Here is a 13,296-nt window from a genome sequence, read left to right as displayed (position 1 = left end):
TGTCGAGGCACATATAAAACAGTGGCCTCCATCATTCTTAAATGGAAGAAGTTTTGAACCACCAAGACTCTTCCTAGAGCTGGCCGCACGGCCAAACTTAGTAATTGGGGGAGGAGGGCCTTTGTCAGGGAGGTGACCGAGAACCCGATGGTCACTCTGACAGAGCTCCAGAGTTCATCTTTGGAGATGGGAGATCCTTCCAGAAAGACAACCATCTCTGCAGCACTCCACCAATCAGGCCTTTATTATAGAATGGCCAGATGGAAGTCACTCCTCAGTAGCCCGCTTGGAGTTTGCCAAAAGGCACCTAAAGGACTCTGACCATGAGAAACAAGATTATCTGGTCTGATGAAACCAAGACTGAACTTTTTGACCTGAATGCCAAGTGTCACATCTGGAGGATGTTTTTGCTGTGTCATTATGGGGTATTGTGTGTAGACTGATGAAGAGGGAAAAAACGATTTAATCAATTTTAGATTAAGGCTGTAATGTAACAAAATGTGGAAATATTCAAAGGGTCTCAATACTTTGTGTGTGTGTGTGTGTGTGTGTGTGTGTGTGTGTGTGTGTGTGTGTGTGTGTGTGTGTGTGTGTGTGTGTTATATACACTGAACAAAAATATAAACGGAACATGTAAAGTCTTGTTCCAATGTTTCATGAGCTAAAATAAAAGATCCCAGAAATGTTCCATACACACAAAGAGCTTATTTCTCTAATGTTGTGCACAAATTTGTTTACATCCCTGTTAGTGAGCATTTCTCCTTTGCTAAGATAATCCATCCACCTGACAGATGTGGCATATCAAGGAGCTGATTATTCAGTACGATCATTACACAGGTGCACCTTGTGCTGGGGACAATAAAAGGCCACTGTGCAGTTTCAATTGGCATGCTGACAGCAGGAATGTCCACCAGAATTGTTGCCGGAGAATTTTTTGTTAGTTTCTCTACCACAAGCCGTCTAACCGGCCTCACAACCACACACCACGTGTATCCACACCAGCAATGGACCTCTTCACCTGCGGGATCATCTGAGACCAGCCACCCGGACAGCTGATGAAACTGACTATTTCTGTCTGTGATAAAGACCTTTTGTGAGGAAAAACTCATTCTGATTGGCTATGCCTGGCTCCTCAGTGGGTGGGCCTATGGCTGCGCCCCTACCCAGTCATGTGAAATGCATTAATTAGGGCCTAATGAATTTATTCCAATTGACTGATCTCCTGATATGAACTGTAACTCAGTAAAATCTTTGAAATTGTTGCATGTTGCATTTATAGTTTGGTTCAGTATACTTATTGAGGCATGAAAGACATCACTTTAAAAATGCTCATCTCAAAACCATACATTTTGCAGATAGAACGTTATAGTCCGACATCCTTGATTATTTATATTGTGGGTTCTGGTCCTCTTTTTAAATTACTTCAATTTTTTTTCACCACTTTTTCAGAAGAATGTCCATAACGTAAGTTGTTTATGGTAGAAACAAATACAGGTGCCTTAGAGCAGTGTTTCCTAAACTTGGTCCTGGGACCCCCTTAGATGCATGTTTTGGTTTTTGCCCCAGCACTACACAACTGATTCAAATAACCAACTCATCATCAAGCTTTGATTGTTTGAGTCAGCTGAGTCGTGTTGGGGCATAAACCAAAACGTGCACCCATGGGGGGGGGGGGGGCCTCAGGACCGAATTTGAGAAACCCTGCCTTAGAGCATGTTTAAGGCCCTTGGGAAAGACATTGTTGTTTTTGCCTTGTTTTATATTAATACGAAAACCTCCATGGAAGGGTTATTTCACTAAAATTACAATCTTACCACATTTTATTGATAACTAGCACGTAGTTTACTGACTTTGGGTGTCAGACACCAGAATACTACATCAGTTTACTCATCCAGAGCTAAGCTTTAGCATTGTTGCTAGTTCTCCATAGGATAAAGTGAATTTGTCATGTTAGGGAACTATTGCTTTAACAAATGTGTGATGAACATTAATTAATATATTTGATGTTGCGATTAGAAAGAAGATCTTTATTTAATCATGAAAAGTCTGTAGCCTACTTCTCTATTGAAAGAATTTGTACATTCTGGGCCAGACAGAACCTCATGGCTGAACCCAGGTTGACATTTCAGAGACATACGGTTCTATCTGTGATTGCACCCCCCTAAAAAAAACAGATTTACAAATGTTTTAGGATTTTGATATTCTGCATTTTAGGTAGCCTACCTTTTAAGGTGATGCTATTAATGGGTTATAAAATAATAACAAAACCGTTCTGAGATCTGGGATGTGAAAACGTGTAATGCTCAATAAATCAGAACTATGCTTTGCGCACATAGATCCTTGTAGTCCCATGGCTTCAATTTGGCAAGAATAGTTAGTGTCACACAAAAAAAAGCTTTAAAATAGACTACAACATTTGTATGTTTTATTTTGGGGTGGGTTTAAGTGTCCTGTGTGATTCAGCCAGGCTGGGGTGCTAATCGGTTGCCACGTAACAATAATACAATGTTATTGTTAGCCTCGCGCATGTAAACGATGACAGTTGTGTTGGTCAGGTCTGGATGAATGATTTCCACCGAAATTTCCCAGAAACGAGGTCTGTTTTGAGCTAGAAAGTAGCATTGGGTGGTTAGTGTAAGGCCTTGATCAGAGAGGGGATAAATATTTAGATGTTTGCGGCTGATGAACGACCTATCCTCGGCCCGGTTGGAGGTCCGCACCCGCGCCAAAGCCTGGTTCCCAGCACAAGAAACAGTAAAACTTGGATGACAAACTTGGCAAGGAGAAGAAAACGAAAATGTTCAGCTGTTCGGATGTCTGAGACTGTCTGTAAACCATAGTGCCCATATTTAACGGCCTATAATATAGACCTCTACTTTAGTCCGTTGTCCAGCCAGCCCTATATGTTGCATCATGCCATAACCGCATACACAACCGACATCCAGTGCTTAATTTGTAAATCATGAGGTACAGGAATAAAAAGTGAGTGCAAGAGGGGGGTGATCTGGGGAGCTCTGAGTTACCGGAACGCATGAGAAACAAATCTCTTTTATAATAATAAAACATTGCATGCATATCACTACATTTTTGTAGTGGCACAGAGCAGTGGTGTTGAGGCATTACAGAAGTTGCACACATGGGGAAAATGTTTAGTGGACTAGGTTTCGGGAAAATGTTTAGTGGACTAGGGTTCGGGAAAATGTTTAGTGGACTAGGGTCCGGGAAAATGTTTAGTGGACTAGGTTTCGGGAAAATGTTTAGTGGACTAGGGTTCGGGAAAATGTTTAGTGGACTAGGTTTCGGGAAAATGTTTAGTGGACTAGGGTTCGGGAAAATGTTTAGTGGACTAGGGTTCGGGAAAATGTTTAGTGGACTAGGGTCCGGGAAAATGTTTAGTGGACTAGGGTTCGGGAAAATGTTTAGTGGACTAGGGTCCGGGAAAATGTTTAGTGGACTAGGGTTCGGGAAAATGTTTAGTGGACTAGGGTTCGGGAAAATGTTTAGTGGACTAGGGTCCGGGAAAATGTTTAGTGGACTAGGGTCCGGGAAAATGTTTAGTGGACTAGGGTCCGGGAAAATGTTTAGTGGACTAGGGTCCGGGAAAATGTTTAGTGGACTAGGGTCCGGGAAAATGTTTGCCTTTTATAAACGCATTTCATGCAATTCTACGTCCTTTTACATGACTGAATACTTTGGCATAATCTTTTTTAATGCTGCGTTCAAAACAACTTGGAACTCATACTTACGACTTCAGTGCATTCAAGACTACTGGGAACTCGAAATAAAACTAGCACCGACTGGGCAAATTCATTTTGAACGGTCATCCAATTCGGAATTCCAAGTCTGGAATCCAGGCCTCTTTCTAGAGATCCGACTTCCAACCTGAAGATCACTGACGTAATGATTTGACCTCGTTTTTCCCAGTTGTCTTGAAAGCACCATAATAGGCCCTACTGCACAAATGATCGAAATGACAGGCTACTTTGACACAGACAAACTGAGAATTAACGAAGAGGCAACTCGAATGAACTTTTTGATAGCTTTTATTATCATTGTGACATTGCATAATGTGAGAGAGAAAAAAGGTCATGCAATAAAGAGGCACCGGAACGAAACCGTCCAAAACCGAGAAATGCCAGATCCTGTTCCGACAGGATCCAGCTCAAATTAAGCGCTGCCGACATCCCACACCATCCAATGGTTAACTGCAGTCTTTAACTCACATGTCTTCTCTGCTTGGGGAATGTGATGACAGCAGTTGATTCTTTCTTCCTTCCTTCCCTGCCCCTCTTCCTCCTATCCCAGTTAAGATTGCGCGCGCGCTGTTTGGGCACGTCTTGGTGAAAACATGGCTATGTTATTTCGATGTTGACTAAGCAAGGAAGAGAGCTATATTGTGTGAGTGTGCACGAGTCATTAACAGCTGCTAATGACGTACTTCAGTTTGGAAAGTGTGTGTGTGTGGGAGGGGGGGGGGGGGGGGGGGGGGTAACCGCACTTACAGGTAAGTACAGTAGGTGCGGGCGGTTGTGTTTGTAACTACCTCTCTCTCTTTAGCGGAGATGTTACTAAAGGCCCCGGCGATTAATCAAACCAAACGCGGTACTGTAAAGCAACAACTGGAGGCGGTGTCATGTGTCTTCAACCCGCATCAGCAAGGGCTGTTATGCGTCCCAAATTACACCCTATTCCCAATATTGTGCACTACTTTTGATGAGAGCCCTGGCTACAATATAGGGAATAGGGTGCCAGGCCCTCCTTAGGGCGTGTTGTTTCACCCGTTCTCTTCAAAACCAAAGGCCAAGGCCCTATCCACTTCTCTTTCACTCTGAAAGACTCTAGTTTCCGTACAGTTCTCTTCTGGTCAGAACTGATCTTAATAAGTGACACCCAATCGGACACCTTTTGTCCAAAGACGGTCCAATTCAGAGAATTTGGCCCGAACCTTTCTGGAACCAATCTCTCTTTGTAATTATTTGTGTGCCTGTCAACTATTGTTTATTGTAATGTTGTGTAAACTCCTAGATTTCATGCATCTTTTTGTGTTTTTCTTATTTTAAGCATGCATATTTGTTTATTCGTAAAGTATTTTCTGAGATTTTGACACGCACACACACACACACACACACACACACACACACACACACAGCTGTGTAGATTTAAAGAGAAATAATGACTAATAAGTGTTGAATAGGTCTTAATCTGCCATCTGAGAGGAAAACACACAAACGGCTCCGGATGCGGTTGTGGTTAGGTTTAGTGTAAAGAGTTGTGGGTCATGTGTAGAGAGAACCGCATAATCAAACTGTTTGCGTGTGTGTCACAATGTCAGAAAATATTTTAAGAATAATAGCATAATTACAAAAATATATGAATGGCGTAAAATAAATCATATTAATCCATAAAAATCACATTTAAGCATTGGCTGCTTTAACTCTATGCCTATTGAAAAAGCTTGACCAAATTGCAAGTGTGTCAATAGCCTAATTGAAACCAACCTTTTCTGGTATTTTTCCATGGGTGTTGATGTCAAATCAAAAACACAAACATTTGGGTAATTATTGTTTTATTGTATTGACATAAGGCTAAATTAACCTTCCCATTCCACTCATGGAGAATCGATTAGAATCTTAATTTGCCTATTTGTGTCGTTCTTCCTCGTGGTCATCGCTTCTCTTTATCTAAGTTCCATGTCACTCCAACACAGCAAGCTGCAGCTTGCTCTGGTCCTTTGAATTTGAGAGCCTCACACCACAATTGGGTATTCTAAACTACCAGCTCTCACAGTCTCACGTTAGAATTAGACGTTCATCCGAATGGTTAAGCTAAGGGTTAAGGTTTGGGATAGGCTTAAAACAAAAATATCAAAAACAACTTTCTATTGCTGGATTCAAACTTGCATTCTTTGGAATCAGAGGCAGACGCTTACACAGCCGCCCGTCATTCCCATCCCATAACGCCTAGCGAAACCTACTTGAAGGTAACAGCGCTCACTGTTGCCCTTAGTGTTGGGGTTTCAACGTCATCTCCCGACGTCCTCATACCTGCATGGACGTCAAATACTGGCTTGTGTCATGGGTGTCCTGGCTGATTCTAAAACTGATGCAAATCAAAAACGTAAACTCTGCTGCAGCCAGCGAAGAGGCTGCTAGCGTCCTGAGGCGACGCCATGCTGTCTCCAAATCTATTTACATACATCAAGTGGCTGGTCCCGCACTGTGACAGCAGGTATGCTCTATGGCTCTACTCCTGAAGCAGCGGTGGAGTAAGAACCAGCTAGACTCTAGTCTAGAACGTTGCTTATCAGTGGGGTGACAAGTTCGAGGCCTCCTTTTTTTTACGTCTCAATTAATCCCCATTAGTAGCGCAAGAACACTAGGAGACAACAGGAGATTAGGGAGAGCATGGTTCCGATATAGAGCCCCCGATAGGACAATACAGTAGTCGAGTCGTTCCAAACCATCAGGGTTTATTTGATTATTTCGATCTAGACAAATATAGCCGAAGAGGTACACGCTGGAGGGGCGAACTGGTTGAGAATGTGGTTGTGGAGGGAGCATCTCTTGCGACTCTGAGGGATAAGGGAAAGACGAAAAACAAATTAAGCAAAGGAGGATGAGAGTTGTCAGAGAGCTTGGGAAAATAATTCTACAACAAGTGGCTATTTGGAGTCAAAATCCTGTCTTCAGACCAAAAGTTCCCGTTGAATTATTCAGTTGAACTGTTCTTGTGGTCTGTAGCGCATGAACCCTGCATGATTGCTTGTGATTTTACAACTGCTTCTAATAACCTATTATTGCAACACTGTTGTTCAATAGTAACAATATATACTAATAAAGGCCTAATAACAATATTACCAATAATTATTATGTACTATTAGTATTATACTATTATTAGAGGGCGGCGCACAATTGGCCCAGCGTCTTCTGGATTTGGCCGGTGTATGGCCGTCATTGTAAATACGAATTTGTTCTTCACTGACTTACCTAGTTAAATAAAGGTTACATTTAAAAAATATATACTTTGTAGCCTATAGACCTGCGTTTTAAGAATGTATCGTAGGCCCATCGCTAGTTCCTGTTTTAACCAAACCTGTCCAACAGGTCCAGCGTTTATCTGAAATCATGCTCTATTTGTGTCGAGTATAGGAGCCTCTCCCCTCTCCTCCCTTCAACATATGTCCCCGGAAGATTATGCTGCATGACAACTCTTCAACTATTCTCGGGCTCTGACGCTTTCCCACGGGGAGCTCACTTAAGCTAGGCCAACAGTGATCCTTCATTTCCCAGTCCCTGTAACAGTGGATACGTCCCAAATGGAACTCTATTTCCAATATAATGCCCTATGGGCCCTGGTCAAAAGTAGTCCACTATTAAGGGAATATGGTGCAATTTGGGACGTATTTAGTGTGTTCATCTGATGCTCTAGTTTAGCTGTTTAGTAATAAGAGATTATCCCCCATTGTGCGTCCTAAAATACACCTTATTCCCTATATCGCCTAGTCCATTACTTTTGTCCAAGGCCTATGTAAAATATTGGACTAAACAAGGAATAGGGTGCCATTTGGGAGTTATCCTCAGAGATTCTCCCCAGGCCAGTATTTATGGCGCTCATCGACAAGGCCTTGTGATGACGGCTGCTCCTCGTCTGGATAATGTCTTTGGCCTGAACCCCTGCTCGCGTGTCTGTCTAATTTCCACTTCCTCTCTCCTCGCGCTCTGCAGATCTGCCCACTGTGGTATGCGTGAGCCTGGCGGTTTCCCACAGAGCCGGGACAACGGCATTGCCGCCAGAGGCTAGCTCTGTCTGTCATGATTAAAATATGAGAAATTGAACAATTGTAGGTTAACGTGAACAGAAAAATTATGCACACATTTTTTTTAAATAAAACGTTTATCCAAAACGTTTGGCTGTTACAAAAGGTCATGATGACAGGTTTGAGCCGCCCATAAGGAATAGTGAATTCAGATGGTCACATAGTAGGAAAATTAAACATCATATTGTCTACTCACTGCAGTCCAAGTGGGCTGATATGTTAATCTTTTAATCAATTAGACTTATCAAGTTTCTTAGATGTAGGCATCGTAATAAAATGTTCAGTGTGTATTGAATGACTGACATTGAGTCTATAGCCGATGGTAGGCTATTTCAAATAGCCCAGGCTATCAAAATCTGGTATTTTCGACATGTCGCAAAATTGATAAAAGAAAGATCAAATACCTATGGATTATATTTCTATTCTGTAAAAATATTATTTTCTCATAACGCAATGCCCCATTTCTCATAACCAGGCCGCCATGCTTCTTCTCCTCCTTGAATTCTCTCTGCTCCTTGTCCTCCATTTTCCCGCAGATAGACAGAAATGGTGAAACTTGTAGCAATAATAACCGTTCATTCACACAGCCGCCCCCCGCTGCCTAACCTCCAGCCCTGCTGCCCCGGCTGGGGCTCTCCCTCTCCGCCCCAATCAGAGGCCCTTTCTTCGGGAACAAAAACCTCCCCAAAAGCGAACAAAAGTGAACACTTTTTTTCCCTATCCCAATCGCAGTATAACGCAGCCAGTTAAAATAACGCACTGCCTGTGCCTCAATTTGGAATATTAGGACGTCAATCTCTCAGCTCTTGGGTTCTTTTGTCTTTGCTGAGTGTCCGGGCCAGCCTACCATACACCTTTTGTCCAGGAATCCAATAAGGCCTATTATTCGGCCTCTCCAGCCCCGCTCGAGCTGCTTCTTTCAGGGTATTTTAGGTTGCTAATCGCGTCCTTAAAGCGCCTCAAATGGAGAGCAACTTCCTCTTTTCACACAGACTGGCACCCGCACAATTAATTCGAGTGTGCCTGTTGCCTGGCCTTCTCCAACCGCCTTCCGGGCGCGACACATTTCCAAATGGCAAGATTTTATAACAAAGCTGTGGCTAACAACCTGAATCAGACTAGCACTAAAAAAGCTATTTTCATGTGTTCGAATAAGTAGGCTACAATTGCAATACGTTTACCTGCTATTGCGGGAATAGGACATTTTGAATGCACAGCTTTCATTGAAATATTGTGCACCGGTTGAGTGGAATTGTGTCTAAAGAGAGAGAATGAGCCTTTTCTTGTCTTGATATCCATGTCGTATCTTGCCAAGAGGCCATTCATGCCTCAATGTAGTCTATTCATTGTCAGTCGTCTTTCTACTTTAGATGTGGCTTTTTGAAAATGATTGTGATGAAAGTGATTTGCAGAGATTATTCTTATCCAGCATGTTGTAACATTATTGCTTATTTATATCCCCATTTTATATACTCGTAATTAAAGGCGCATCGAAAAGCAGGTGATATTTCAATAATATCAGACATCTTGACAAATTAGAACAACTTGTAGATAACGGGAAGTTAGCCTATCCATCTCGCTCGCTCTCTCTCTCACACACACACTCACGCACACGCACAGTGGGAGAATTAGGATCCCACCATAGAAAACTCTCAAGAGCCTCACAAAGAATGTAATGGACCGTGGAAAGTTTGCGCAAAGTAGCAAAATATGGAATTTATTCGTTTTCGAAAGCAAGTTATGAGATTTTATAAAATGGTGTTAGTTGTGTTCAGAGCCCAAGGTTGGATTCCATTTCAATTTCTGCCATTCCAGGACTTTTTTTAATGAGAAAATGGAATTAATCAAATAAATGTCAATGGATTACATAAGCTTGAAAACAATCAAACACTCTCTTTCACTTCTCATGTCATCGTGGCTAAAGAAACATTAGAAATATCAAGCAAATCCTTGAGATTGGGAACTTCACCTATAGGCCATCAGTGTTGAATAATCCGGACATCCTTTTAAGCACATGCTTACAAGTAACTAGACCACCCTTAGTCCGTATATCACAATTATCAAACGTCTAGTCTCGTGACTAGGCCTATCCTATATATCCAACGTTAACTGGATAGTTGGTCATTCAAATAAAATGCGACCATTGTTGGTCATAAATCCATTTCAACCGTTACGCACAGCTTCTTTCTGATGACCGTCACCGAGAGTGGAGTAAACATGTTGAATTTGCACCTTTTCAGTCTTAATCCAACGACAGCCACCCCACCAGGCAGACACGAAGGACAATAACTACATAAAAACAACACTGTTTCCGAAATACTGCAGAGAAATAACTCCCTTTATTTTAAAAAGGGGAAGAACCCTTTAAAAAACGGCATGAGAGGATTCGATTAATGTCACCGGTGAGGGTGTAAAACAATGCTCTGGTTTTATCCAAGGTGTAACCGGAGTGGGGCTACCAGGCCCGGATCCCTTGCAGTGAGCCCTGACATGTCGTGACCGCTGTCCCTTGGTGCGTTTGGGGCTGTGGAGAGGCGCTAAGCCCCCCAATGTTCCCCAAGTTCATGGCCATGAAGGGGTTAGCCGTGGTGGTTGGGGGGAGAGTAGGGATACTGGTGTAAGTACAGCTGTAATTGCTGTTGTATGCCGGGTTGTTGTACGTGTAGGCCTGGTATCCGTTGTAACTATAGGGGTTCGACCCGTACGGAGCATTGTAGTTCTGAGTCCCGCCCAGACAGGGCTTCCCATCCCGGACCAGGACCGGCACCGCGACTCGTCTTGGCGGGGGAGGGTGGTGGTGTCCTGCCAGCTCCAGGGACTTGTCCTGCCGCTGCCGCTTACACTTGTACCGTCGGTTCTGGAACCAGATTTTGACCTGCGTGGAGGTGAGTTTGAGAGTGCTCGCCAGGTGTTCTCGTTCAGGAGCGGACAGGTACCGCTGCTGCTTGAAGCGTCGCTCTAACTCGAACACCTGGGCTTGGGAGAAGAGGACCCGGGGTTTCCGTCTGGTTCTCTGCTTGGCCGGCCGATCCGAGTCCCCCTGGCCGCTGTCCTCACCCTCCAGCGGCTTGGACACCACGCCACAGCTCTCTGTGGTGTCAAGATATGAGCATAAATATTTTGTAGGCTACTCTGAAAATAGGAATATAGTTTTATTAAAGTAGCCTATAAAAATACAAAATATTTTGGGAAATATATTTCATAATGTAACTTATTTGAATGTGTATAGCTAACTCATTTCGTTTTACTGACATGAATGTATAATTATTTTGTCAGTCAGTATACCTTGTGAACACCGTGACAGTAAAACGTCCAAACTATTCAAAACGTGTATACTTCACGATAAATGAGTTTAGATAATAGAGTTTAGATAAATGAGTTTAGATAAATGAGTTTAGATAAATGAGTTTAGATAAATGAGTTTAGATAAATGAAGTAAAAGAAACAAAAGCGCAATATTGTGAGAAATACTGTCTAAAGTTATGACCATAAATCAAAACCAAAGACAACTATTTTTCCACAATGTTTACTTTCACTTGGTTGCAGGCTAGGCCTACTCTGTGTCGTTTATTTTAAAGACATATTTACATTCAAGCTATTATATTGGTTATAACATTCATGCTATTCTGTTGGTTATAAAGTAGTTATAGTCCAATAACATTTGTGTGTCATGATTTCAACTATTTTCTCAGTCTATGCAGCCCTTAGAATAAAGACAATAGCATAATGAAAACATATTTATACCCGTTGAGATATTTATTCTCCTGCCTACCTAAATTAATGTTTTATTTGTAAAACGTTCAAAAAGTCCGAGATTTAAAGACGAGATTATTTAATTATTTAACAATCTCCAGGCCCCATTTGGGATTAAAATGTAGTTTTGTCGAATTATAACAGACCTCGTTTGTGTCTTTTGAAATCATAACACACTCACGAAACTCCTGCGCCCAACATTTAGCCTAAAACCAAGACACTTTATAAGACACATTGTCACCTTCCGCAATAATGTATTGCTTTATCCTTACATTTTCTGGTTGTATATATACCGTCGATGCAAACGATCATGAGTGTGTATATTGAGAGGCTGTATTAGGTATTTTATTCAAAGCGACGCTTTGTGTCCCTTTGTTCATGCATCATTTTCAGCAGAACAAAAATATCAAAATAATCATCTTATTATTCAACTCACTGTTTTCCTGATCCTCCAGGTCTACCTCCAGCTTCGGGTCGATCAGGTGACCCATCCCGGGATGAACGAACATCTCCGGGGACAGACTGGCCTCTCCATGCCCGTCCTGGGCCGCCAGAGAACTCAGGTAAGCCATGTTGTCTTCCCCGTCCGAGAACGGAGGGCTGTCGACCGCTGAAGCAAGCATACAGGACGGTGGCGCCTGGAAGTGCTGGGACTGGGTCTGCTGTTGCTGGGTCGAGTCCGGGTGTACTAAGTGTTGTTGGGTGTGGGACAGGTGTTGGATCTGTAGCGGGTCCAGATGTCGAGATTGGTGCTGTTGAGATCGCTGCCTCTGCTGCTGCTGCTCTAGCTGTTCGAGTTTCAGAATATCCTTGACTGAGAACGGCGTGGAAGTGAGCGGGCTCGGGAGCATCATGCCATCGAGGTCCTGCTCGCGCGCATCAAGGAAATGGAACCCGCTGAGTAACATATGATACTATATACCCCGTTTTAAATAATACTTGATTTAGAGGCTCTGTAATCGGAGGTGCGCGCGCTAAACGGCTGGATATCCCAACTCATCCCCTGATGAAAATAAACAAAGGTTTGGTTAAAGGTTTAGTCCTATAAGTGTGGCCTGGTTCTCCATAGGCTACAGACAAACCAGCCGTGCGGTGCGATCTTTTGACAATTGAGTTCCTGTGTGTTTTTGTAACTGGAGATGGGAGCAGGGCTGGGCGAAGCCCCTTGTCTCTTCCCGTGATGTCACTGGGTCTGGGGCGGGATGTACGAAACAGAAAGAAAGGGAAGGTGGTGAGAGGAGCCAGTGCGCGAGCGAGCTAAGTATTTGGACGCGTTGGGAGGGGAGAAGAGCGGAGGTATTGAAGAGGGTGAACCGCCTCCATTGTACACCCCCTCGCTATATATAATACCCTCCCTACATTTTCTACGCTATAGGCATGTAGGTTGCCCATTAATTTACGAATTTATCAGTGTTATTCTTATTCATGTGTTTTGGATGATTTGTTAAAATAACTTGGTCCGGAATCACATTTGAGAACGACGGAGAGACAGAAAACTCTCACCAAACGCATATGCATGCTCCCTCTTTCCAGGAGCGCATGAAATAGCATACACAGTGACAAAAAAATATACATATATTTCAAAGTAGGCCATCAACTGGAATTCAAATATGACTTTTACGCATGGCGAAAACGAGGAAATGAAACCCAGCTGATCATGCGCTGTGACAATGAAATACTGAACATAAAGTAATTTCCCTTTTTGTGAGCTTGTCAACTTCATCTAC

General features: G+C 42.8%; 1 protein-coding gene across 1 annotated transcript; it reads right to left on the bottom strand.

The window, feature by feature from the left end:
• Window positions 1-9,502: 9,502 nt before the first annotated feature.
• Window positions 9,503-12,754, bottom strand: LOC110518739 (homeobox protein Nkx-2.3-like). Its single transcript, XM_036949090.1, has 2 exons — window positions 12,006-12,754; window positions 9,503-10,906 (listed from the first exon to the last, which is right to left on the bottom strand). Exons 1-2 carry the CDS (start codon window positions 12,475-12,477, stop codon window positions 10,272-10,274), a joined length of 1,107 nt encoding a protein of 368 aa, XP_036804985.1. The 5' UTR covers window positions 12,478-12,754; the 3' UTR covers window positions 9,503-10,271.
• Between the last annotated feature and the right edge of the window lie 542 nt (window positions 12,755-13,296).

The sequence above is a fragment of the Oncorhynchus mykiss genome, chromosome 17 (assembly GCF_013265735.2).
Source record: "Oncorhynchus mykiss isolate Arlee chromosome 17, USDA_OmykA_1.1, whole genome shotgun sequence".
NCBI lineage: Eukaryota > Metazoa > Chordata > Actinopteri > Salmoniformes > Salmonidae > Oncorhynchus > Oncorhynchus mykiss.
The sequence above is the reverse complement of the archived record's forward strand: the minus strand, read 5'-3'. Positions and strand labels throughout refer to the sequence as shown.

Bases quoted from the DNA above. Each gene is read 5' to 3' on its own strand.
- LOC110518739 (XM_036949090.1), bottom strand. From the start codon at position 12,477: ATGTTACTCAGCGGGTTCCATTTCCTTGATGCGCGCGAGCAGGACCTC. The intron at 10,907-12,005 runs GTGAGTTGAATA...TTGACACCACAG, and splicing joins CCTGGAGGATCAGGAAAACA to AGAGCTGTGGCGTGGTGTCC.